This window comes from Triturus cristatus, chromosome 7, assembly GCF_964204655.1.
Source record: "Triturus cristatus chromosome 7, aTriCri1.1, whole genome shotgun sequence".
Classification (NCBI taxonomy): domain Eukaryota; kingdom Metazoa; phylum Chordata; class Amphibia; order Caudata; family Salamandridae; genus Triturus; species Triturus cristatus.
In genome coordinates, this window is record NC_140590.1 from 1,342,130,993 (window position 1) to 1,342,156,125 (window position 25,133).

Below are 25,133 nucleotides of genomic sequence, written 5' to 3' on the forward strand. Positions count from 1 at the left end.
CTCTATAAAAGGAGCGACGAAAGGAGCCTCTGGCTTGAGGAGGATGTAATGCTCCCATTGATTTGGCAGTCTCATTATCTTTCTTCATTTTTTCTAATGCAGGGTCTACTGCGGGTCCGAATAGTTGCTCCTGATTAAAGGGTTGAGCAAGAATGGTGGTTTGTACTTCCGGCTTAAAGCCGGAAATGCGGAGCCATGCGTGGCGTCTAAGTAGTACGCTTGTGTTGACTGCCCTAGAGGCGGTGTCCGCTGCGTCTAATGCACATTTGATGGAGGCATTTGATATTAGTTTGCCCTCTTGGATGAGGTCATTGGCCTGTGATTTGTATTGATCAGGCAGGTGATGCAAAAGGTCCTCCAGTTGATCATAATGAGCCCTATCATAGCGAGCCAATAGATCTTGTGTATTGGCAATACGCCAGTGGTTAGCAGCTTGTGCGGCAACCCTTTTGCCGGAAGCTTCTAAGAGTTTAGACTCTTTGTCTGGGGGCGGTGTGTCTCCGCTTGTTTGGGAGTTCACCTGCTTTCTGGCATTTGACACGACTAAAGAGTCTAAGGGGAGTTGAGCTTTGATGTACGCAGGATCCTGTGGTGCCGGTCTGTATTTTTTTTCGATCCGGGGGTTAAGAACCCTGGCCCTAACAGGGTCTTTAAAAACCTCAGTGGCGTGCTTTATCACTCCCTTAATCATGGGTAGAATGTGAACGGTTTTTTGCGACTGCTCAAAGGTGTCGAGGAGAAAATCTTCCTCAGGTGTGTCTGTGTGCATGGTGACGCCATGGAACAGTACCGCCCTGTTTATAAGCTGACCAAACCCCAAATGGTCATCAGGAGGGGAGGGTTTTGAGGGGTATAGAGTGGGATCAGGCATGTCAGGCATAGGGTAAGCTCAGTCATCTATGGGTGCCGTGTCCGGGAGTGTAAAGGGATCATTAGGATCAGTGGGATCATTAAGGAAATCCGGGTCTCCCCCCTCCCCCTAAATCATCATCATCCTGTGGAGATGGTGTGTGATAAGGAGATGGTAAAGGAGAAGGCGGTGGAGGTGGGGGGGATGGGATAGGAGGTAAGATAGGAGAGGAAGGACGTATGGGTGAAGTGGCACAGTCCTTCTTTAGAGGAGCTGGAGGAGGTGGTGTGTCCAGCTTCCTTTTCTTGTATGGCACCGCTGTGACATGTCCGGTTTTAGGATTGATGTAAATTTGTTTTTGCATTGGATCTGGCCGAAAAAGTTCCTCAGTGTCCGAAGGTGGCTTTGGCGCCGACTTTTGGGTTCCGATCTGGTTTTTGTGAGATCGGCAGGTTCTTTGTGGACTTTTCTCGGCACCGAGGATGTTTTAGGTGCCGAAGAACTTTTCGGGTCCGATGGAGTTTTCGGTGCCGAAGAACCTTTCGGTGCCGAAGGACCTTTCGCTGCCGACGAACCTTTCGGTGCCGGTGGGGACCTCGGTGCCGAAGAACGTTTTTGTGCCGGTGGAGACGTCGGTGCCGAGTGACGTTTCGGTGCCGATGGAGATTTCGGCCTCGGAGCCTTCTTCGGTGCCGAAGGAATTGTAGGCACAATAATATGAGGTTTGCTTGAGCCCGAGCCACCTGCAGGCTTAGTTTTCTTCGGGGCTGGGGGCGGGGCTTCTGAAGACGATTTTGGATCGAGACTGGGCCCAGCTGGCAGAGTCTTGACCAATGTCTTTTTTGGTGGGGTTGGGGTAGGGGAGCTGGTACTCACGGGCTGCCCTGGATCAGAATAGTCGGCCTCGGACACGATCTGGAGGTCTTCGGAATCATCGTCAGGGACATCCTGTGCAAAGACGTCTTCTGGTTCCGGTACCGGTTTGGCCATGATATGGCGTCGAGCTCTTCGGTCCCGGATAGTTTTCTTCTAACGGAATGCGGCGCAGGCTGGACAGCTGGATTTGTTGTGGTCTGGTGAGAGGCACAAATTACAGACCTCGTGGTGATCACTGTGGGGGAACTTTGCTCCGCATTGGGGGCATTTTTTAAAGGGTGTCCTTTCCATCAGCCGCATCCGGAGCCGGTCCGATGGGATTTCGACGTCGAGTTATAAATTTTTGAGAGTTGTTGTGATTGCTAGAAGTTTCCTGCTGGAGCGGAAAAAAGGTCATCCAAACCCAATGGCGGAAAAAAACAATCTGAGGATGGAGTGGATGCCCATGCGCACTGTTGTACAGAGGAGGAGTCACCTATCTCGTGACCAAAGACTTCTTCTGTAGACGACAACAACCTGCAATCATCCGAGCCCAACACCAGATGGCGATCTTATCCTTAGTGTGTGATCTGCAGCTCATATGCCTCGAACCCTCAGTTCAGGACATTTGTATCAAGTACAATTACTGGAGGAACGTTTGGCAGGGTTCCTTGGAAATCAAAAACAATGCGACGGTAAAGGTGCAGAAAAGGAACTGAGCAGAAAATGCTTCTTAGGTTGATGCAGATGACCTACTTTATCATCATGTTAAAGAAATATGGAAGAAAATCTATGCCACTTACAATAAAGTCACACACAAACAACACAATTAAAAAAATATTTAATCAAAAATTGTAATTGTCAAGAAAACAATGTTTTTAAAAACAAATGTAAACCTTCAATTACTGCAAATACCTGGCTAATGCCAAAATGAATATGTTTAAGGGGACTATGACGAATATGCGGTGGAGCCAGAAGAGTGGGCAATAGAGTACCTACGCACCAGCAACAACAGGACAGTGAAATCTAAAAAGGGTCCTGTGCCCCCCAGGCGACTCTGTGGGATCTTAACAACAGAGGGGCAGAGCACTACTGAAATAAGGCGTGAGTGATATTAATGCTATACATATCAGGCAGTGCAGGGTAGACATATGGCTGTTGTATGAAAGTACCATCCTTTTTTCTTTGTCTACTTTCAGTTTATTTGAACCACATCTTGTGGCCTTTTAAAATGACTCCTGTCATCTTATCGGTGGCTTTCCACTGTATCACTTGACTGTGCATTAACACATTTGACAGAATATCATTGGTTTATTGGACTGTACGGTTACAACATGTCACCATATTATTACAATGCTTCACTTTAAAAGTATGATTGAATGCAGCTGTAATGAATTCAGGGGATGCCACATATCGCCTGCCAAAGAACAGTGCTGTGCTAAGGGATTTGTATGCAGCTGCTGTAATGAATTCTGGAGATTTCACACTGTCTGCCAAAGAACAGTGCTGTGCTAAGGGATTACCTACATACAACACAAACACTAAAGGAATTTCTATTTTAAAATAATTGTACATCTGTCTTATATTGCATCTCTTTTTTATTTCTCCCTGGAATTGTCTTCAAACGACGAGAGGTAGGATGATTCCTACTCCCCAATAAAATTCCCCGTTTCTACACAAGGCAGTCCACCTCCAAACCGGTTTGTTTAGCAGCTGTAACATACGGAAACTGACACGTAGGCTAACATATCCTCACTACGTTGCAGCTTCCCCTTAAAGAAGAGTGGTGTCGATGGAGGTCCCGGAGGCAGGGGTGGAGGAACGGGATGTGGATGTCTTCGCTAAGGGAGGGCTTGACACCTGCTCCAAGAGCTTCGAACCTTCCGATCTCCCGGTGTTCGCAGGGAGAACTTTGGTCAGGCCTTGCCAACCCTGCCCACAGATCCGATGATGCTTTTCCCAGTCTTTGTGCTGGCAGAATGAGCCACAGTATCTGGCAATGTTGCACCCACTGCATGTCTCGCTGGCCTTACGACCACAATTCCAGCAATTCTGAAACAGATTTAAATCAGCATAATTATTATATCAGTATGTAAATAGCTTGCACAGTTAGATAGTATATTCAATTTCAAAGGAAGCCTATCTCACGAGTCGGTGGGTTCCAAATAAGAATGAAGTAAGTTACTTACGTGGTAAACTAGCTTTGAGACTTGCTAGTAGTTGGTTTTAGATGGTTCTGTTTCAGAAATTATGGGCACTGACCATGGACTTCTATCTAAAATGACTTTACTACGATGCCTGCCAGAAACCAAAGTGTAATGCCACTGCAAAAACACTACCATGAAAACCCTAAAACTACTGGGGAAAGTGGTGCAGTTTGCATGGACACTAAATGGTTACTTACCAGTAGGAGCAGTTTTGTAGCTTGAAGAACTTTCTGAATTCATATTCTGTGCATTATTCCACCATCTAGTGGTTGGGTCCTGAATTATTTTGCTTGTCCTCTTTTTAGGTTCTGTCTGCACAGCACTTGTGAAAACTCTTGTAATGAAGAAGAAAAAAATCTTAAAAGTTCTTAGAGCCCACCCATTATTTACTTCTACTTATCAGTGGTTGGCTTTCAAGTCACTCTTGGTTCCTTTCTTCCTGATGGTCAGCACCTCCTACTACCGCCAGCTTTCTTACTTTCCAGAGTAGCACTCCATAACAGTGCATCGTTTTGCAGGCCTTCTCTATCCTCTGCATTTTGTTCATTGCTTACCTGTCCCTCCCACCACCTCTCACATCACTGCACGCCCCTTCCCCACCCCATTGCTAGTGATCTCCCCCTCTTACATCCAGCATAGCTTGTTTATATGGAGCAAAGTCTTGAAGCAATTTACATGAGCACCAGTTATATTACACCAGGACATACTCATTTTTGGTAGGCACGGGCAGATTAAGTGATTTTATCAGAATCACAGGATGTTGAGCTGATGCAGAGACTCACATCTGGCTCCTCAGCTCGAAAGTCGGCAGTTGTTGCCATTATATCACATCCTATCTTTGTTTACATGTTTTCAGGAGGGTGCCCTCTAGGTGTAGTCAGTAATGAACTGCGTGTCCGAGTTTAGAAGTAAAACAAACAAAAAAAGCATTGGCTAAGCCAATAGGTTTTGTCTATGCGAAATCTATTGGCTTTGTCAATGTGTTTTTACATGTTGCACAGCAATCTGACAACCTTGGAATAGTTTCCTCCAACTTTGTCTTCCAGACTCTTGCTTTTGCTGACTGCGTTTTTGCTGGCTTTAAGACTCACGCTCCAGCTGCAACATGCCTCTCACCGAGTGCGACGCATCTGTCTATGTGTTGCTCGTGTGGCGCACGATACGCGGTAGCCTCGCGTCAGCTCTCACTTGCAGGGTGGGTAAGTGCAGTCCGGGGGGACAATTCTGGTGGTGCAAGATGCACCATTCTTGATGGGTTCTTCGGTGTCCTAGAAAGGCAGTGCCATCTTGGTTTTTCCTTTTGACCAATCCAAGATGGAGCCTTTCCTATTTTGTTCTATGGGCGAATTCCCAATCCAAGATGACGGCCATTTGCTTCCTGTAGTTTGTTTCCTGTTCCTGGTAATTTTACAGTATACAAGGCTGTCAGACCTTGCCAGAAATGCATCCAGCCCTTCTGGAACCTTCTTGGAGATTTCTGTGCTTTTGACTTTTCCTCCCACAGAAGTGGTTCTTTTTCATGGGCATCTGCTAACCTGGGATATCATCCTGTTAGCAGGGTGGCTTCGAAAAGGGATCGCCCTTTCTTCAATGCAAAGGTCTCCAGGATCCAAAGTCGACAACCAGTACGACTGACAGGTTGCGACGCCAACGACAATCCATCCAGCCTGTGGTTATGGATCCAATGCAACAACTACAAGAGACCAGCCAACAACAACATTTGTCTTGTTGGTGATGCTGTTGCCTGGTGGATGCCTTTGGTCTCCTATTTGAATCCTTGTTTGGATAAATATGCATTGTTTCTGGAGACGTTTCGAAAAAGGTTGAGTTGCCCAAATTTAGAATACTCCGCTGACGATGCCCTATGCGATATTCAGCGGGTTCCCAAGATGTTATGGCATATGTAACTCGCTTCAGAACACTAGGGGCGGAAACTCAGTGAGCTGAGCTGTCCCTTCTCACCTTGTCTCAGCAGGGCCTAAAAGAAGAAGTGAAGGATGAGTTAGTACAAGTCCCTAGGCCAGCCTCTTTAAATAAGGGTATTGAAACAGCATTGTATATCAAAATTCGACTGAAGGAACGGAAAAGGGAGAGGCAGAATAAGCAAGGTGGTTACTCTTCTACCACGTCAAGACAGAGGTCTGCCACCCTTACAGAAGTGCTAAAGTCCACTGAGCCCCCAAAGGAACAAATGCTAATCAGATCTGTGCAGGGCACCTTGAAAGAAGAGGAAAAACAAAGGTGTCATCAAAGGAGTCTTTGCATATACTGTGGTGAACAAGGTCATCTTGTAAGAGAATGCCCAGTTCACCCACCCAAGTCATTGGGAAACGCCTAGGTACAACTCTGGAGAGGAAGGAGAGGTTGGATGTACAACATCTTCATATATCCGTCTCAAATTTTGTTCCAGAAACCGGGAGTTAGTTATACCATCTACCTATAATTTTACAATGGGACCCCGAAAGATCGGTATCAATGATGGCCTTGTTGGACTCAGGAGCCATGGCAATTTTGTAGACACAAGTTGGGCATCTGCTTATCAGATTCCTAGGAGGTAAAAGGATAAGTTTGAGATTATCCACATCATTGATGGCACTCATTTGATTTCAGGTCCAGTCACTGAATGTTCATCCAAGTTGCAGATGTTGATATTTAATCGTCAAGAACCAATACGTTTTGATATGATTATTTAACCTAATTATCCTGCCATTCTAGGTCTCCCCAGTTGTGCTTTCATAACCTTAAACTGAATTGGGCAAACTGTACCCTTTCCTTAATATTAATACATTCCAACAAGTACTGTTTGTAGGGATCTCAAGAACCAGTAGACTGTGTCATAACAAGCAAAGACAGGCAGACTCCCCTTGCGGCTACCGTAACAACTGTTCCAAAGCCCTATCAGGAGTTCCTTGGCATGTTTTTGTCACCCAAGACCAAAGAATTGCCTCCACATTGGCCGTATGACTATGCCATCGATCTAAAGCCGGGATTCCAGATTCCCTTTAGCTGTGAGTATTCTTTATCAGAATTATAAAGAGATGTTCTACGCCAGTATTTGAAGAAAGACCTAGAAAATTGACTCATCATGCCCTCTACCTCACCTGCAGGAACCCTTCTATTCTTTGTTCCCAAGAAAAAGGATCTTCGGCACTGTATAGACTTCTACAAATTAAACGAGATAACCATTAAGGATTGATATCCGCTTCTCAGAGGCGTTTTGGAAACTGTGGATCTTGAATATTCATCAAGTTGTATCTTAAATGGGTGTATCATATACTAAGGATAAAAGAGGGCGATGAATTAAATACAGCATTCTGTAACCCGTTTGGACACTATGCATACAGAGTGATTGATGCCTTTTGGACTCTATAACGTCCCTTTGGTATTTCAACAATTCATGGATAGTATTTTTGCAGACATACTTAATCTATTCGTCATAGTATATCTAGATGATATTCTGTTTTTTTCTAAAAGTCTATCTGACCATCGCCGTCATGTATTCGAGGTATTACACAGACTCCTATAAACCCAAACAGTGTACCTTTGAAGTGCCTTAACCCCTTCCCTGCGGGGGTAATTCCCCCACGGTGCGGGGATGGGGGGGGGGCGCCGTCGCTGTGCTTGTGACGAGCTGAGCTCGTCATGACTCGCAGTGGAGCTGTGTTCATGACAAGCTGAGCTCGTCACGGCCCCGCCCACGGATTAATTCTCCCGCACAGGCAGGGAATTTATCGCATGTGTGCGGTCCGCGGCCGTTATGACTAGCTCAGCTCGTCATGAGCACAGCTCCACTGTGACTCATGACGAGCTGAGCTCGTCATGAGCATGGAAGGGGTTAAGTAAAGTACTTGAGTTTTATCATAAATTCTACAGGGGTCGCCAAGGACCTAAGTAAAGACACAGCAGAACATGAATGGCCATCTCTATCCACCGTCAAAGAACATCAAACATTTTAGGGAATTTGCTAATTTCTATAGACAGATTATTGAGAATTTTTCAAACGACTCTTTCAAAATTTCTCGTCTCTTAAAGAAGGAACAGTTAGCTCAAGGGTTCCAATGGGAATCCAGGGCTGAAAAGGCTTTCCAGTTTCTCAAGAGGACGTTCACTTGTGCCCCAGTCCTTTGTCATCCGGAACCAAGGAAACTGTTTGTGATGGAAACAGACACCTCTGAGAATGCTTTATCGGTCCTCCTACAGGAACAAGATAATAATTCCCAGTGAGCATCCTGTTTTCTGCTATTCTCGTTCTTTGACAGCTGCAGAACAAAATTATTTAGTTTTGGAGCAAGAATTATTGGCTAAAAGAGGCATGCACTGAATGGAGACATCTATTTCTGAGGGCCAAGTACCCTTTTGAAATTAAAACAGCCCATCAAAGTCTACAGGCGTTAAAAACAATTCAATGTCGAAAAATAGTCGTCAAGCTTAATGGGCCTATTTCTTCTCTCAATTCGATTTTCACCTTATATATATAGCAGGAACTGCAAATAGAATTGCGGTTGCATAGTCTCTTGGATATCCTGAAGACAAAGCGATAACACAGCAAACAACCCTATCTCCCGGCAGGGTAATTATAAGCATAACCTCTTTCAATTAAAAGATGCATGTGTCAACAAGAACTTCCACCACAGGAAGTAAGTAAACTCCTTTTAAACATCAAAGATTTTATATATTTCCACAGGGATTGCCTTTTTTAACCCACTACAGACTTATAAAAGACTGTTCTTCAACTGTGTAATGGCACCAAATTCGAAGGTCACAGAGATGGCCCTCCACGGTACAGGATACCAACAGTTATGGTTCTTGTTCCCCTTTTTTGCGCATAAGCCAAGGTATCACATCAAAGACCACCAGGTTTGCTTCAACAGTTACCAGTTGCCTGGGGACCATGGCGTTCCACTGGGTTAGACTTCATTGTGGAACTACCCCTCTCTGAGGGAAAGACAACTGTCAAGGTTGTATTAGACTCTCTTTCCAGGATGACTCACTCATCTGCCTTACCTAAATCACCTAGTACTAAAGAAATAGCCAAATACTTCCTTAGGGATATATACAGGTTTCACGGCTGTCCATAAAAGATAACCTCAAATTGTGGACCACAGTTTGTGTCAAATTTTTTAAAGGTTTTTGCTTCGTCTTGGGAATAACCAGAGCCTTATCTTCTGGTTTTCACCCGCAGACCAATGGACTCACTGAGAGGACCAACGAAACCTTAGAACAATACTTAAGGTGTGTTTGCAGTGCCACTGGTGATAATTGGGTATTCCTCCTTCTCTTTTCTGAATTTGCCTTTAATAATAGTGTTCATAGTGCCACCAAGGTATCTCCCTTCTTTTCTTTACAGGTTTTCCATCAGAGATCATGCCCTGAGTTGGTGAAAGACCAAATAACTGTCCCTGCAGTTTCTGACTCGTTTAGCCTACAAGTCAAAACAAGCAGGTAGCTAAGAATCTACAAATGGCCCTGGAAAGGACGAAGAGGTATTCTGACAAAAATCGATGCCATGAGCCTGATTATCTGGTATGAGATCAGTTATGGTTCTCATCCCAGTTTCTAGCTATTAAATGTGGGAAATCTAAATTCAGTCCCTGATTTCTGAGTCCCTTTTCCATTACACAAAAAATGAATCCTGTCACTGTGTGTTTACTTCTTCCCAGTACTTGGAAGATCAATCCCACATTTCCAAATTGAAACCTTATGTGCCTGATGGGTTTTCAAGGGTTCCTCCAAACCCCTCCACTCATTTTGGTAAAAGGACAGCCTGAATTTGAGGTATCTGATATTATGGATTCCTGCATTTTCCAGGATAAATTACAATATCTTTTTAGGTGGAAAGGTGTATCCTGTTTCTGAACAGTCCAGGGAACCTGCCTCAGAAGTCCACCCTCCTGCTCTTATCTGTAGGCTCTATCTCCATCACCCCACCAAGCCTGGGCCTTCTGGGAAGGGGAATACTGTTGGGCATGCCGTGCTCCGGGTGCAACACACCTTGCATCAAGTGCCTCTGTCTACGCTCTGCTCGGGCAGCACACAAGATCGGTAGCTCCACTTTGGCTCTCATCTGAAGGGTGGATGGTCAGGGGGCTAAGTGCAGGCAGGGGGGACAATTCCGATGGTGCATGAGTCACCATTCTTGCTGGGTTCTTAGGCGTCCTGGGCTGACGGCGGAATCTTTATTTTATCTTTTGCCCAATCCAAGATGGCACCTTTCATATCATGTCCTATGGGCGAATTCCCAATCCAACATAGCACCATTTGCTTCCTGAATTTTGTTTCCTATTCCTGGTAATTTTACAGTATATAAGGCGGTCAGGCCTGGTCAGGAGTTTGTCACAAACGTCCTTGTTCGGTGTTCAAGCACCTAGTTAGTTACTTGAGTTCTTATTAGTAATTCAGCTTGTGTCCTTGCTCCAAGTTGGTCTTCTCAGTGTCTCCAGCCCCTCTGCATTCTTCTTGGAGGTTTTTTGCACGTTTGGCTTTTGATCCTTCAGAAGTGGTTCCTTTTCTTGGGCATCCGCTGACTTGGGATATCTCCTTGTTGGCAGGATGGCTTCAAGAAGGGATGGCCCTTTCTTCAATGCCAAGGTCTCCAGGTTCCGAAGTTGACCACCACGGCTGGCGATTTGAAAGCTAACCAGTGCTAAAGTGCTTGTGCTCTCTCCTTTAAACATGGTAACATTGGGTATATAGACGCTCCCTCCTTTTCTGTATTGATGAGTAGGGACCTTACCATTGTTAGCTTGAATGTGCGAGGGCTGAATAATCCGGTCAAGCGGTTAGCCATACTGTCCCTTTTAGAGAATACTGGGGGGGATATCTGTTTACTGCAAGAAACCCACCTTCTGCCTAAAGTTACCACGCGCATGCGGGACAGGCGCTTCCCACAGAAGTTTTGGTCCTCGGGCCAGTCCAAACACAATGGGGTGGGGATCCTTTTTAGTGCATGGTCACAATGCAAGTTGGTCTCTACGATAGCGGAGGTGAAGGGGCGGTTCCTGCCAGTCAGGGTGCAGTGGGGGGACATGCATTTTACGGTTGAGTCTTTATATGCCCCGAATGAACGTCAGGAGCCCTTCTTGCGCTCCGCCCTGTCTGAGGCTCTTGCTTCCCCGGATTCAGCGCTTCTGATTGGGGGCGACTTAAACCTGGTAATGGATCCGGAGGTCGATAGGTCGGGACTGCGGTCTAACCAAGCGGGGGCATTGTCAAGTGCTGGGAAACAGTGGCTTTCTGACTGCGGTTTAGGTGATGTGTCGCGCATCCAGCACCCGAAAGACCGCAACTATACCTACTTTTCTGCGGCACACAAAACATACGCACGTCTTGATCACTTTCTGGCCTCTGCATTACTTATCCCTCATTTGCGTGCTGCGACTATTACTCCCTGATCGCTCTCAGATCATGCCCCCCTCTCGGGTCCAATTACTGGCACGCTGTGCGCGTTCTACCCCTCCGGGCTGGCGCCTTCGTGATTCCCTGCTTCATTCTGATGACGTTATTCAAAGGATCCGAACCGTTATTAAGCACTATATCTCTGAGAATGCGCAAGATGGTATGCCCCTTGCGTCGTTCTGGGAAGCCCTAAAACTCGTAGTTGGTGGGGAATTTATTGCAGTTGCAACGTCTTTTACGCGACTCCGCAAACAAACGCGGGGAGCTCGAGGCGACGGTTGGGGAACTAGAAGCGGTTCACAAGCGCACTGGGGCGCCGAGGGTGTGGAGGGAGTTGGAAACTCGGCGCCGTATGCTGAAGCACTTGGATTTGGATAGGGCTGAATATGAGCTCCTGCGGCTGAGGCATAAATTCTACCTTAGTGGAGATAAGGGTGGGAGGATGCTGGCACATCGATTACGAGCGCGGGCGCAAATGTCTGCCATCCCTGTCATCCGGGGTTCGAATGCGGTGGAGCATAACACGGATGCACAGATTGCTGACACATTCCGTCAATTTTACCAGCACCGAGGAGGAGCCTAGCCTGCAGCCGAGATGGCCGCCTAGCTCTTCGGCTCCGCCGACCCTTGCGCCCTTCGTCGATATCCTGGCAAGAATCCTGTGCCTCCGAGCCCTACGCTTACCTGCGCCACGTTCCTGACCACGTTACTGTGACTCCGGTCGAGAACGGAGCTGCCCCGGCGGAGTTGAGCCCCGGTTTCCATTCCGGCCTTCCAAGCGGTCACAGCCGGGCCATTGTTTAGTGGGGACGGCCGGCGGCGACAACGATAGCAGCGGCCGCTGTGGAGAGGGAGGAGCCGGTGCACCGGACCTGGAGCGCGGCGCTGGGATTCTCACAGCCGCCTTTTCCATGCTCGGCTGCCCAGCGCGCCCCGCTCGCAACGTTGTATCCGGCTCTCGTATATTGTATCCCGGCCCAGCTGGGAGAGGGCCGGGATCGTTTCTTTGTTGCAGCCTACAGCAGCGGACGCCATCTTCCGCATCGGAAGCCCTGGTCTTGCCGGTGGGTTTCCCTGCGCCACAGATTCCCCTGTCCTTGAGGCCTCTCCACGACCGGCTGCCTCCACGTTTCCGGCACCACCAGGGCCCCGCAGAGAGCTCATCACTTTCCAGATACCGATGGTTGGTGAAGGGGGCTTGCTTCCCGGGGCGCTCGATGGTTGCTTGCCTAAGATGGCGGACGCAACAGCACCCTCCATCCTTGATCCACCGCTGGGGCTTCGCGACATCCTGGCAGCACTGGAGGACCTGCGGTTGGCCTTCCACGACTCTGCCACTGATTTGGAGGACCGGTTTGATTGTACTTTTTCAGCTGGCCATGATGATTCTCCAGTGCGGCATGTTAAGCCACATCTTCAGTCGACTGTCGGTGGATCACCCGAGTTGAGGTATGTGTCAGTGACGGGGGGACGTGTCACAGTGCCCGCTGCGGTACTCTTCGGCTCTGCCCTGGAGGAGTCTGACAATACTGCTCCCTTGGTATGGCCGGAGCTTGTGTCTCAGACGCCGTTTTGCCCATCTCTTTTGTCCTTTGGTGCCACGTTTTTGAGCGTCTTCCTGGACTTGCTTCCTGTACATCGGCCGGCCGCTACTCTGGAACTTATGCATCGTCCTGCTCCCTGTTGTACTAGCCACGGCATAGCAGTGGCGCATTCTGTGGTCCTTTACTATCGAGCTTCACTCCAGTTTGACTTGTCTCTTACACCTCGACTTCTGCAACGGACTCCATGGTGTCCCATCCCGTCCAGGTTGGCTGTACTGCAATTGGATTCTGTTGGACTGCAGATTCGAAGGGGCCAAGGCTGAGGAAGGGGGTTTTTCTTGTTGCACATTGATACGTATATGGCTGGGACTGGGACTTGTGACTGTTGGAGGTACATGTAGCATGGGTGTTGGGTCGGGGCCTGGGGTTGGGTGACCGCGGATAACGATTTTGCTTGCATTGAATAGATCCTTGGCCCTCCTCCGCTCAACCGCGACATTCTTTTTCTTTTTCTTCTCTTTCTCTTCTCCTACATTTCGGGTACTCTTTTGGGGCGACAGACACACTGCTAGGGGGGGTAGGCCGTAGCCTCTGCATGCGTGTAGGGTGGGGGGTATATTTCCTTGTTGTTTTTTTTTTTTTCTATGGGCCTCCTTTTTCTTTCTTTCTCTTCTCTTTTTCTCTTCTCCCTTTCTACTCTTTACCTTTCTCGCTTGCTCTTCCCTTTCTTCTTTCTTGGGTCGATGGGAGGATTGGGAACTCGTGGGTAGTGCTTGGGGATCGTCATATGATATGTTTCTTTTCTATCCTGATTTCATCGAGTGCGATTGATTACCTTACGGATAATGCTTGCTGACTCTTCTGATGATCGTTGCCCACTATAGTCCTAACTGCATTGCTTTGATTCGGATCCTTCCAGACCTGTTGCAATGGACTTATTTCAAAACTTTATAAAAATTAAACCTCATCATCCTGGCGCTCGGCGGCACAATTGTGTATAACGTGACCTGGTCTATTCGTGCTGGTACTGATATGCTGCTGAGTTGTATAATTGCTTGCTGATGTGCCCTTTATTGTCGAGGCCGGCCTGAGGGTTGTAGGCCCGTATTTGTCTGCACATACCGTTAAATAAAGGTTTTCCAAAAAAAAAAAAAAAAAAAATAATAATTTTACCAGCACCTTTACTCGACAGAAGATGCCCCTTTGCCTGATCTAAGCGAATATCTGTCTTCCAGTAATATCACTCCCTTACTTAAGTCATCGGCCGATGATCTAGACTCTCTTATCCGTCTTGAGGAGGTGATTTCAGCGATTGCGCAACTCAAAGTGGCTAAATCGCCAGGCCCGGATGGCTTTTCAGACTTATTCTATAAGCAGTTCTGTGTGGAACTGGCTCCGCTTCTAACAAAGCTTTTTAATTCCTTCCTCGATACCGGGGAGGTGACGCCTTCCATGTCTGAGGCGGCCATCTCTGTGCTTCTCAAACCTGGGAAGGATCCCAAGGTGTGCGGATCGTACCGGACGATTTCGCTCCTTAATATTGACGCGAAATTGTTCGCGGGTGTGTTAGCTTCCCGTCTTAACCCCCTCATGGATGCCATCATAGACCCGGACCAAGCAGGCTTTATACCCTCCAGACAAGGAGGGGATAACACCAAGAGGTTATTGCACCTCATCAATTTTGTCCATAGATCGTATACCCCGGCCTTCCTGCTGTCAATCGACACGGAGAAGGCCTTTGATCGGGTGGACTGGGATTACTTATTTGCGGTGCTCCGTGCATTCGGCTTCGGGGACAATTTCGATCGATGGGTGCGCTGCCTATACGCCTCCCCCAGAGCGGCGGTACGGGTTAATGGCTGCAAATCCGCCATGTTCCCTATTGCCCGGGGCAAGCGACAAGGCTGCCCCTTATCCCCCCTCCTGTTCGCGCTCTATATGGAGCCTTTTGCTCAGCACATTCGTTCCAATCCTGATGTGGTGGGTTTGAAGTTCGGAGCGGACACCCATAAAATTAGTATGTATGCTGATGACGTCATCCTCTCTCTTACTCAGCCGCGGACGGCTCTGCGGTACCTGACGACAGAGCTTTCTACCTTTAGACGGTTGGTGGGATTTAAGGTCAACTTCTCAAAGTCACAAATTCTTAATATTTCTATCCTGGAGACAGAGGTTCAGGACCTCCAGCAAGACTTTCACTGGGTATCCACGGATATTACCTATCTTGGCACTCGTTTGACCCCTTCTATTACTAAAACAGACGCTCTTAACTACTCTCTGTTGCTGGAACAGACGACCAAGGCCCTGGGGGCCTGGTCTTGTCTCAAGTTGGCATGGTTTGGCAGGCTGGCGGCAGCGGTGAAGATGACGGTTCTGCTGCGCATCCTCTATATCTTCCAAATGCTCCCTTTGAGCCCGCCGCCGGGTGCCCTTCGCAAACTCCAGGGGCTGCTTAATAGATTCCTGTGGGGCAATAAGAAACCACGCCTTGCGCTTGCTCATGTGACCTCCCCAAAAGCGCAGGGAGGGCTTGGCTTCCCGATCGTGCGCGCCTACTACCAGGCAACATGCTTTTGCTTCATCGCGGAGTGGAACAGACCGCTTTCCAGCAAGCACTGGAATTTTATGGATCAGACGGTGGCTGGCCGAAACATATGGCGGGAGCTCTGGCTTCCACGTTGGCACAGAGCGTGGGGGCTATACTCTTCTCCGATTACATCCCCGACTCTTAAGGTGTGGGACCGCCTTGCGGGCTCTAAGGGGTGGACGACGTTTCCCTCTCCCTTGTCCCCTATAGTCGATCACCCCGACTTTCCACCAGGGTGCGCATCCCAGATCTTCCAACGATAGAGGTAGGAGGGTTGTAAGCGGGTGGGTGCCCTGTTCGATCGCGGGGCTGTGATACCCTTTCCTCAATTATGCAGGGATCATACGTTGCTGGAGGCCGATGCCTTTCCCTACACGCAAGTTGTACATTGGGTTACGCAGACGGAGAATTTCGCGCGAATGTCCCGTCCCCTGACATCCTTCGAAAAATGGCTGGGGTGTAAAACGGATGCTCGTACACTCATCTCTGAACTCTATGCCCTAATCACCTCTCAAGCACAGCGGCGCAGCACCAAAGTGCAGGTTCGGTGGGAAACTGACCTGGAGAGGCCCTTGTCGCACAAGGAGTGGGGCCACATTTTTTATAGGGCACATCATACTGCTTCCAACACAGCAGGGGCCGAATCTGCCTATAAGGTGGTTACTCATTGGTGTTATACACCAGTGCGCATTAAGAGGTGGGACACATCCAAGTCCGATCTCTGCTGGCGAGGGTGTGGTTCTGTGGGCACTCTAGTGCATTTGCTTTGGCGCTGCCCCAAACTAGTGCGCTATTGAATTGCAATAATTGAGGATATTGATGTAGCTTTCCAGATCCTTTTGCCGCGTATGGCAGAGCACACCTTGCTAGGTCTTCCCCATCCTAAGTTCTTCCCGCTGAAATCGCTAAGAGGTAAACAAATAGTGATGGCTTTGCTGACAGCGCGACAGGTGGTCTTAGCGCATTGGGGGTCGCTGACGATTCCAGATCCTCGAGACTGGATCCAGAAGCTTTGGCAACTCTTAGCGATGGAGCGGATGTCCCTACGTGTGGAGGGGAAAGGCACAGACTTTCCAAAGCTATGGGCTCCCTTTTTGCAGATCCTCACTAAAGATATGAGGGAAGCTACGTGCCCGAAATATTTGCAAATCTTGCGCCTCGTACCTCTAGAGCCTCCAGGCGCAGTGGGAAGAGACTAACTGGTTCTGCGACCCCTAGGTGGAGACATGAATGACAGCCTCGTCTGATCTGAACTGATGCGGAGGGCGGGTGGGATAAGGTTATGGGTGGGGGGTTTGTTTCTTTATTCCTGTTTTTTGTTAGATAAAAGTGGTGCTTCCATTTGCGCCTACCTGGTTTACTTTGGCTTACTTTCACTGCGATGGCGGCCTCTGGGATGTAGACCTATACGCTGTGTCTATCTCTACAGATTTCGCTCTGCCGGCGCACAGATGTAGGCAGTATAGCTGTGTATCTGTTTTTTTGTGCCCACATAATAAACAGGATTCTTTCCTAAATATGGTAACATTGGCTTACGCCCAATTGGCACACGCCCAATTGGCACATTTAATTTACTTATAAGTCCCTAGTAATGTGGTATTACATATACCGAGGGCCTGTAAACTAAATGCTATTAGTGGGCTGCAGCACTCATTGTGCCACCCACTTATATGGCGCTTACTGACACATTTGCTGGGAGTGCTAAAGCGGCCACTTTTTACCTTGTAGAACGAGCTCTAGGCCTTGCTTCCAATTATGTGCCTGCTTCCTAGATTAAACCCAGATCAGTTGACTGGGGGTGAGTGTTTGATTTGCTCAAACGCTCTGTCCATTATCCCCTTTGGTATCGTTTTGTTCACCCTAAGTTGGCAGGGTATGCCCAGAAGTGGTTCCCTTGCTCACTTTGCCACTGGATTCAAGATAGCCTGGCTGATAAGCGTTATGAACCCAAAACCGGTCCCAGGATGCTTGTTTCCGGTCGGGCTGGACTGTTCCCATGAGGCACAGGGTCAGACTGATTTGCATATGGCCATGTCTGAACTGGGGTGGTGGAGTGAGCTAAAGAATGATGATGGATTAAACCCTGATCAGTTGACTGGGGGTGAGTGTTTGATTTGCTCAAACACTCTGTCCATTATCCCCTTTGGTATCGATTTGCTTCCTAGAAGCAGCGCTTTATGGTTTGTACTATCAATCTTGAAATGGTGCCTTTTGTTACAGACGATCCTTTGCTTGATTATGCAACTGATAGGAAGAACTGATTTACCTTTCTGATCTCCTTTGTTCTTTCCAGGTAATACATCACTTCGCTCAGCACGTCCACTGGGTGTAGGGCTCTTTTGGCCTCGCTTTTTGGCTGTTGGAAAAAGGCTGGGAGATGGATTGTTTAATTCAAGTGGAACTGTAATATCACTTTTGGGAGGAAGTGCAAGTTTCTATACATGACAATCCTGTCTTTGTTTATTTGTAGGTAGGGTTCCTGAGTGGATAGCGCTTGCAGCTCGCTCACCCCTCATTGATGATGTGATCGCAATTATGAAGGCGTTTTCTAAATCAGAAACCCAGTTCTGCCTTGTGCAGCGGTTCAAAGGGTGACTTCATTAGTTGTGTAAGTACCAGGATGAGGTTCCACATTGGTGTTGATTCTGACCTGGGGGAGCTAGTATCTTTGCCCCTTCTAGAAATGCTCTAATCACCAACGTTGTGAAGAGACTTCTTCCTAGGTGTCCTCTTGTGTAGGCTGCTATGGCCGCTAAGTGTACTTCTAGCGAGGCGTATGTTTAATTGTTGTCTAGTAGGTGTATGAGATATCTAACCACTTTGGTGTTCCTAGTTCTGTGTAACAATTAGTTCTGGTCTCTGCACCACAGTATGTATATCTGCCATTTTGCTGAGTAGCACCTTCTTGTACTTTACATTCTTGCTTCTTTTTGTGGTTTCCGTGTACCATTTAGAGAGATTTAAGTGGCCAGACTATGTCCTCAGAAGTCAGGCCACCAGGCTCAAGGTGCTTGCTTTTGGGTGGTGGACCCTTCTCCTTACATGGGGAAAAGGTTGTGCCTTGTTGGCAACTTTATTACATTCCCTTGTGCCATTTCCGTAAAATGGCAGAGATACATCCTGTGGTGCAGAGACCAGAACTAATTGTTACGTCAGCCTTTCGAGAGGGAAGAAAATTGTACTCTTCAAAAGAAACAAACATTTGTTATTCAGCGCCAAGATACCCTTATGGGTGAATTTGCGCTTTACAAATATACATGGTATGTTATGTTAAGAGAAGCAGGACCCCAAAATTAAACTTGAAAGACTCAGACCCTAAATCACATTTGGTTTTTGAAAATGAACTACAAGGTTGGGAGGTTGAAATCCCCAAATCTGTCATATGCCAAGCAGCTAGACGGGCTGTGTAGGAAAGGGAAGCTCTGCAAGACTTCTGCTTGTGACCAGGACTGGAAGCCTAGTCTCCCTGCTGCGTGAGGGCACATAATCTAGGGAATACCAAGACCACCAGCCCTGGAGCCTGGAGCACCAGTGCCTGCCTGCTTGCCAAGACCAGTGTATCCTGTGAGCAAGAGAAGAGCACTGGAGGGAGCGAGGTCCAGTGGGAAGCCCTACTGAGAGGGCTCCTTTTTGGAGGTTTGAGGATACAACTGTGCGCTGATAAGTGTTTTTACCCAGGTGTAGGATTGATTCAGCCACCCCCCGTATGTAAGGAGGGGGCTGCTGTGGACTGAGCCATGCATCAAGCGCTGTCCAGGTAGCGCCAAGCCCATTCTGCCTTGTTGTGATGATGCCAGATGGAGCCATCGTTGAAGTACTTGTGAGACCAGCACGCGAGGACTCGCGAATGTCTTAGTGGATATCCCGTATGCCAGGAGGAGCAGCTTTAGTGTGGGTGACATGCTGAACGCTTCAATACTGCAGGAGTGGGTGAGACTTGAATCTGGCTTGTTGGGCCACGAGGGACTCACTGCTGAAGGTGCTATGGCATCATACACACTTTTGACCACCAGTGAATGGGTAATAACCCCAACCACATTATAAGGAAAAGGTAGGGCTGAGATTTGCCTGACAACCACTAGAGCCCCCGACCTCAAGGGGATTGTCTTGTTGCTAACGAATGTCATTACTCCTTTACATGTGTAGAGTTAGAAATAAAATACCTATTTTTCATAAAAAAGCAAGTATTTGCCTGTACATTGATTTATTGATATTATTGAGTACACTTTGAGTCACGAGTTGTGTTCACTAATCTGTATCTACACCCTACCCCCACTCCACGAGGCAGCCATTGACTGCTAGCCACACCTACCACGGAGAGTCAAGTGCAGAAGAAGTACTTGGCCCAGTTGCTCAGGGTCTATAGTAGGTCGGGCCCGGGGCATCAGGAGTAAGATACCTCAAACACCACAGCTGGGCCCAGTAGCACCTGCTTGCCCCTTGACCCTCTGAAAGGGGTTTTGACAATAATTCTTCTCTGAATGGTCCATGCCCATAATTTCTGGACTAGTTTGGACAGCTGGTGTGCATTTGTTCCTCCTTGCTTGTTCAGGTAGAACGTTGTGGCTGTGTTGTCTGACTGTAGTTGCACTGTCTTCCCCTTCATCTTTGTCTGAAAGGCATTTAGGGCCAGGAAGACAGTCTTTAACTCCAGCATATTTATGTGTTAGATCGCTTCCCTCACTCTCCATAATCCTCTGATTTTTAGTTCCCCATGTGCGCTTCCCAGCCCTTGTGGGATGAGTCTGTGGTGATTGTCACAGCTGGATTTGGCTGTGTGAAGAGTCTGCCCACATTTATGTTGTTTGTGTTCCAACATTTCATCTCCACTTTCTGCATTACAACCAATAGGTCTTCCCAAATACCTTTTGACTGGGACCATAGGTTCTGGATCCACTTTAGAGGGGTCTTGTGTGTGGTATAAGGAGGATGCAGGAGGCCATTATGTCCATCATCTCCCTACCGTCCTCACTGTCAGAGACTGACCTTTACTGTAGCAGCGAGCTTGCTCCGTGATTGCGTCTAGCCGCCTGAGTGTTGGGGATGAATTCACTTCCACTTTATTGATCCTTGCACCTAGAAAGGTATTTTCCCTTTCCGGCTTCGTGGGCGACTACTCTAGGCTGATTGTGGAACCTAGCCTGTGAAGACTGTCCATAAACGTTCTGATGTTCTACTTGCCTTGGTAGAAGTAGTTTTCTTTTACTTGCCAGTCATCCAGTTATGGGTATAAGTGGATCCATTCCTTAGGTGGGCTGCCACTGTGGCTAGAAAATGTGTTAACATACTTAGGGCTGACATGAATCCGAAAGGGAGCACTCTGAACTGGTAGTTGTCTTGGCTGATGATTAACTGTGAGTATTTCTTGCGCTTGCTATTTACCGGTATGTATAGGTAGGCGTCCTTTAAGTTTATGTAGCCCTATGCCCCGCAGTAACAGGAGGACCTCTTGTAGTGTGCACATTTTGAATTTGTGTTTTTTACAAACTTGTTGAAGAAATGGAGATCTAGAATTGGTCTTAATGACATGTCTGGTTTTGCTACGGGCAAGTGTGCCAAGTAGTTTCCTTGGTTTATTTTTGCTGTTGGCACTTTCTCTAGTGCCCCGTTTCCAAAAGGTTCTCCACCTCGTGTTCTAGGCAATGCCTCTCTTCCCTCGAGTGTGCTCTCTTTCTTGGTTTGACTCCCGGAGGTGTCTTTACAAGTTCTATGCAGTATCCGTATTGGACGATTTTGAGGATCCATTTGTCTAATGTGACCCTTCTCCACTCCTGAAGGAAGGCCGCAGTTTTGAACTGCAAGCCCAACTTTGCCATTTAAAACCCATGGCAAAGTCTACTGTCCCCCTGAAAAATGTGGAAGTCCCATCTTTGGCAGGCCTAACGAGCCCTAAGGCTGGGTGCAGCATATTTCATGGGCAGAACCGGTATTTTAGATGTTCTGACAGTAAAAACACAAAACTGTTGTTTTACTGTTGAAAGACTTGGTCGTCCCATTGGCACGTGAAGGGTTACACGCTGACACCTCAGCTGTGCTAATTCCTGAAAGGTGTAACCAAACGTGATACTCAAAGGTATCAAACTACTCATTACATTAAGCCTGACATGGTTCTCAAATCGAAATTAATTTAACATGTTACAGTATGCAAATGTTAAATAGTTGCCACTTTGTTGCATTCAATCTCCTGTGCCCTTAAAGGTTGCACATGGAGCTTGAATCAGAGGCAGCAATCTGGCTCCAGGTGAGACGTACTAATGACTCCCGGGAAAGGAGATAATAGGTGCCTGCACTGAAGAGAGGGGTTACCTCCCTCCTGCAGGACGTCACATTGGAATCAGCCCAAAAGGTGAGCTTCAAAGCTGAAGCCGCCTTTGAAGGGTAAATAGGAAAACACAATTTGGAGAGGGGCAACCTGTTGTCAAACCAGTTTTCCAGGGGCCTAAAGCCCCCTTGGTAGCCACACTTTTGTGATGGGCTAGAGAGGGGTTCTGTCATCTTGGGAATGGGCAGAATGGTGCATCCTACAATGGCCAGAAGTCACACTTCCCAGGAAGTGGTCATCAGGAGGGAGGGAACCTGATAGCCCATTGGCTATCACCTGCATCCTACCTGAGAGGATTTTTGGTACATAAACAGGGCACCAGTGGCACCCAGAACTCTGATCTTGACTGGACTAGAAGGAGGACTGCCCTACTGACCCAAGTTCCCGGCGAAGAGAGGTTACACTGATGTGGACTGCACCCGCTGCTCCTGGTGGCTAGAAAAGAAGAGGGACTGTGCCTGCTCAAGGAGAAGTCGTCTACAGAGCCCACCCAAAGCACAGAGACTCCAATAGTCAGTCAACTGGCCTGCTGTTCGCAGCACAGGGACACAACACCTGAAGAAGCCTGCTAAGGGTGAGTGGAAGACCTGATCCTTGGATCGCCATTACCCGGTGTCGTGCTGGACCGGGGACCAGGACCCGATGTTCAGAAGTTGCACCCAGGTTTGCTGGACCCGGGAGAGTCAGAGTGCAGCTTAGACGCCCAGAAGGCAAGCTCCAGCCTGGAGAAGGACTTTGCTGTGACTGCGACACCGGATGACTGGTAGTCCAGTGGAGACTGGACGTCTGACAGACTAGAAAGCACCTCGTCAGACGTCGAAACCTGTGCTCAGGTTCCACTCATCTTTTTCTTGGACTGAGAAATACCTACTGGAAGACCACCATAGACTGCGTCGATCCACAGCATCCTTCAACATCCTGTAGCCTCAGCATCAGGACCACTCCATAGGAATCCACTGGACCTTGGATAAAGCATCTGGGGCCATATGTACGACCCTTCCATTTTGAGAGTGGCAAATTGCATTATTTTGTGACTTGCAAAATGGAATGTACAACAGTGTCTCAGACACTGTTTGCGATTCCAAATGAGTTCGCAAATGACCTGCCTCATCAATATTCATGAGGGAGGTCGCAATTTGCGACCCCATTGTGAATGGCCAGCACTCACAGGGATGGTTGCCTGATGGGGTCAGCAGACCACCATGTCTGTGACTGCTTTGCTGCTTTTTAAATAAAGCAGTTTTTTCAAAATGCAGCCTGTTTCTCTTAAAGGAAAACGGGATGCATTAAAAAAAAAATTAACGTTTCTGTTTTTTGAGTAGGGCAGTGGTCCGTGGGACCACTGCCTGCTCTTAAAAATAATTTTCGCTGCCAGTCACAAAGGACAAGGGGTCCTCAGGGGACACCTTCCTGTTTGTGAGTGGCTTACCACCTTTTTGAAATAGGTGGTAAACCGATTGTTTTGCAACCGCAATTGTAGTCGCAAAACAATTGTATATAGAGAGGGACTTGCTATTAGGAAGGGACACCTTACCGACTCGCAAGATAGGGTTTGTACATTGCACAGACCTATTTTGCATCTGGCCCCTGGAATTGTCTGAAGACTGCTTTTTGTGTGGAGGGCCTTGCTGGTCCCCCTGACTGGACCCTACTGGAGTTGGTTGCCTCAACTAACTCGAACCAAACCATTACAACGTACCCAACTTTTTTGCTCAAATAGTTCCAAGGAGCTTTTCTCAATTTTCCTGGTTGGGCCTGTTCCACCGTGTTGGGGCATTCACAAACCACGTGGTCACCCTTCCACGTGGTACACCTCCTTTTTGTGCTGGTCTGTGGTTTTTCTGGGTTTAGTCTTTTCTGCTACTCCGATGTGCCTTGTGGTGGATATTATCTCCCTCGGTCCTTAGCGATCCGTCGAAAAAGCTTTTCTTTTCTTCGGTGGTCGAGGAACTTTAGCTGATGCTTCCAAGCACAACGGCAGAAAAAAGAATCTGAAGGTGGCAAATATTGACAGTCGCTTCCGGGGAGCACGTCTGATGTCAGAGGGGGATGGATGGGAATGGCATCTAATGGCAACAGACAACGCCCGTCAAAAACAAAAACAAAAAAAGGGAAAGAAACTACAAACATTCATGCTACAAAATCTATAGCAGGCATAACGCTTAAAAGGGAAAGGCTTACTTGTTACAACAGTTTGCAGCTTGAGATTATTCAAGATGGATACACACTGCTTCATAAAGTGTGCATTATGCCACAATGCAGTGGCTGGGCTCTAATCTGCATCATGTTAAACTTAAATCAAAACTGTGGAAGTAGACCATAAACATTGCCGGAGAGACTCAGATATTGACACAAACTCCAAAATGCCCACAATGTAGGTTGTATCTTCAGATTGTAATTTCTTTGTCACTGTGTATTTGGCGAGGTAATAAACGTAAAATTATGAAGTACATAAAAAACAATGTAATATGCCACCTGTCCTCACATGTGAATGCAGAATAGTCTTACACTCCACATCAATTATTGGAGGTTAGCAATCGTTTTGTTCTGTGGTGTGAATCTGTTATAGACCCCTTACATATAGTGCACAAGTACTAGTACTCTAAGGAAAAAGAGGGAAATGTGATGGACAGCCAACATGCTCTATTAAAATGGTCTGCCCTAATGTTAACAGTAATGTTTTATGAATGTAAGGATAGAGGACCAAGTAGTGGTCCTGCATACTTCTACTGATTCAGCTTTCTTTACCATGGTGTAACGTTGTGTTTGCAGCAACAACTTGTAATCTAATTAATAGCACAACTCTACCCATTGAACAAATCCAGTGCACAATATGTGATTACTAACAAAATTGCTTTAATATTGTAGTGAAAAAGAAAGTTCCTCTCTCATTCTGAATGCCTTGATCTGGTCAATGTAATACTCGAGTGACCCTTCAAACAGTAAGTATGCATGTTGTGCCTTTTCAGTTGCAGATTTGGAATCAAGTAACACATGCAATACAACCTCGGCATAGTACCTGTCCATATGTGCTTTAGATGAAAGGCAATAATGATTGGCCAGCTGTGGGCTATGAGGGCATTCTTTACCTCAGATGGCCAACAGAAAAACCATGCATCATTAATAGCACAACTACTGCAAGGCCTGTTGCTACCAAAGAGAGTTTCAATTTTAGAATGTGCTGCACACACCACCTCCAAGGACTTTGTATCAAGAGGTAAAGCATTCATTGAAGCAGGAGGGAAAAAAAAAAAAAAAGAAAAAAGAAGAGCATTAAATGGCTGTGAGAAGACAATGGTTCAAATTGCTTCGACTGCCCATGATATCATGTATATTGCACAAAGGGCGGGTGTGGAAGACAAGGAAGAATGGA

General features: G+C 47.3%; 1 protein-coding gene across 8 annotated transcripts in view; it reads right to left on the bottom strand.

Moving 5' to 3' along the window:
* Positions 1-2,529: 2,529 nt before the first annotated feature.
* CBFA2T2 (CBFA2/RUNX1 partner transcriptional co-repressor 2) overlaps positions 2,530-25,133 on the bottom strand; it is a 522,617-nt gene continuing 500,013 nt past the window's right edge. For all 8 annotated transcript variants that reach the window (XM_085618982.1, XM_085618980.1, XM_085618983.1 and 5 more), the window contains one exon: positions 2,530-3,757. In XM_085618982.1, the coding sequence (XP_085475108.1) occupies positions 3,479-3,757 (279 nt within the window). In that variant the 3' untranslated portion in view covers positions 2,530-3,478. The remainder of the gene's footprint in view (positions 3,758-25,133) is intronic.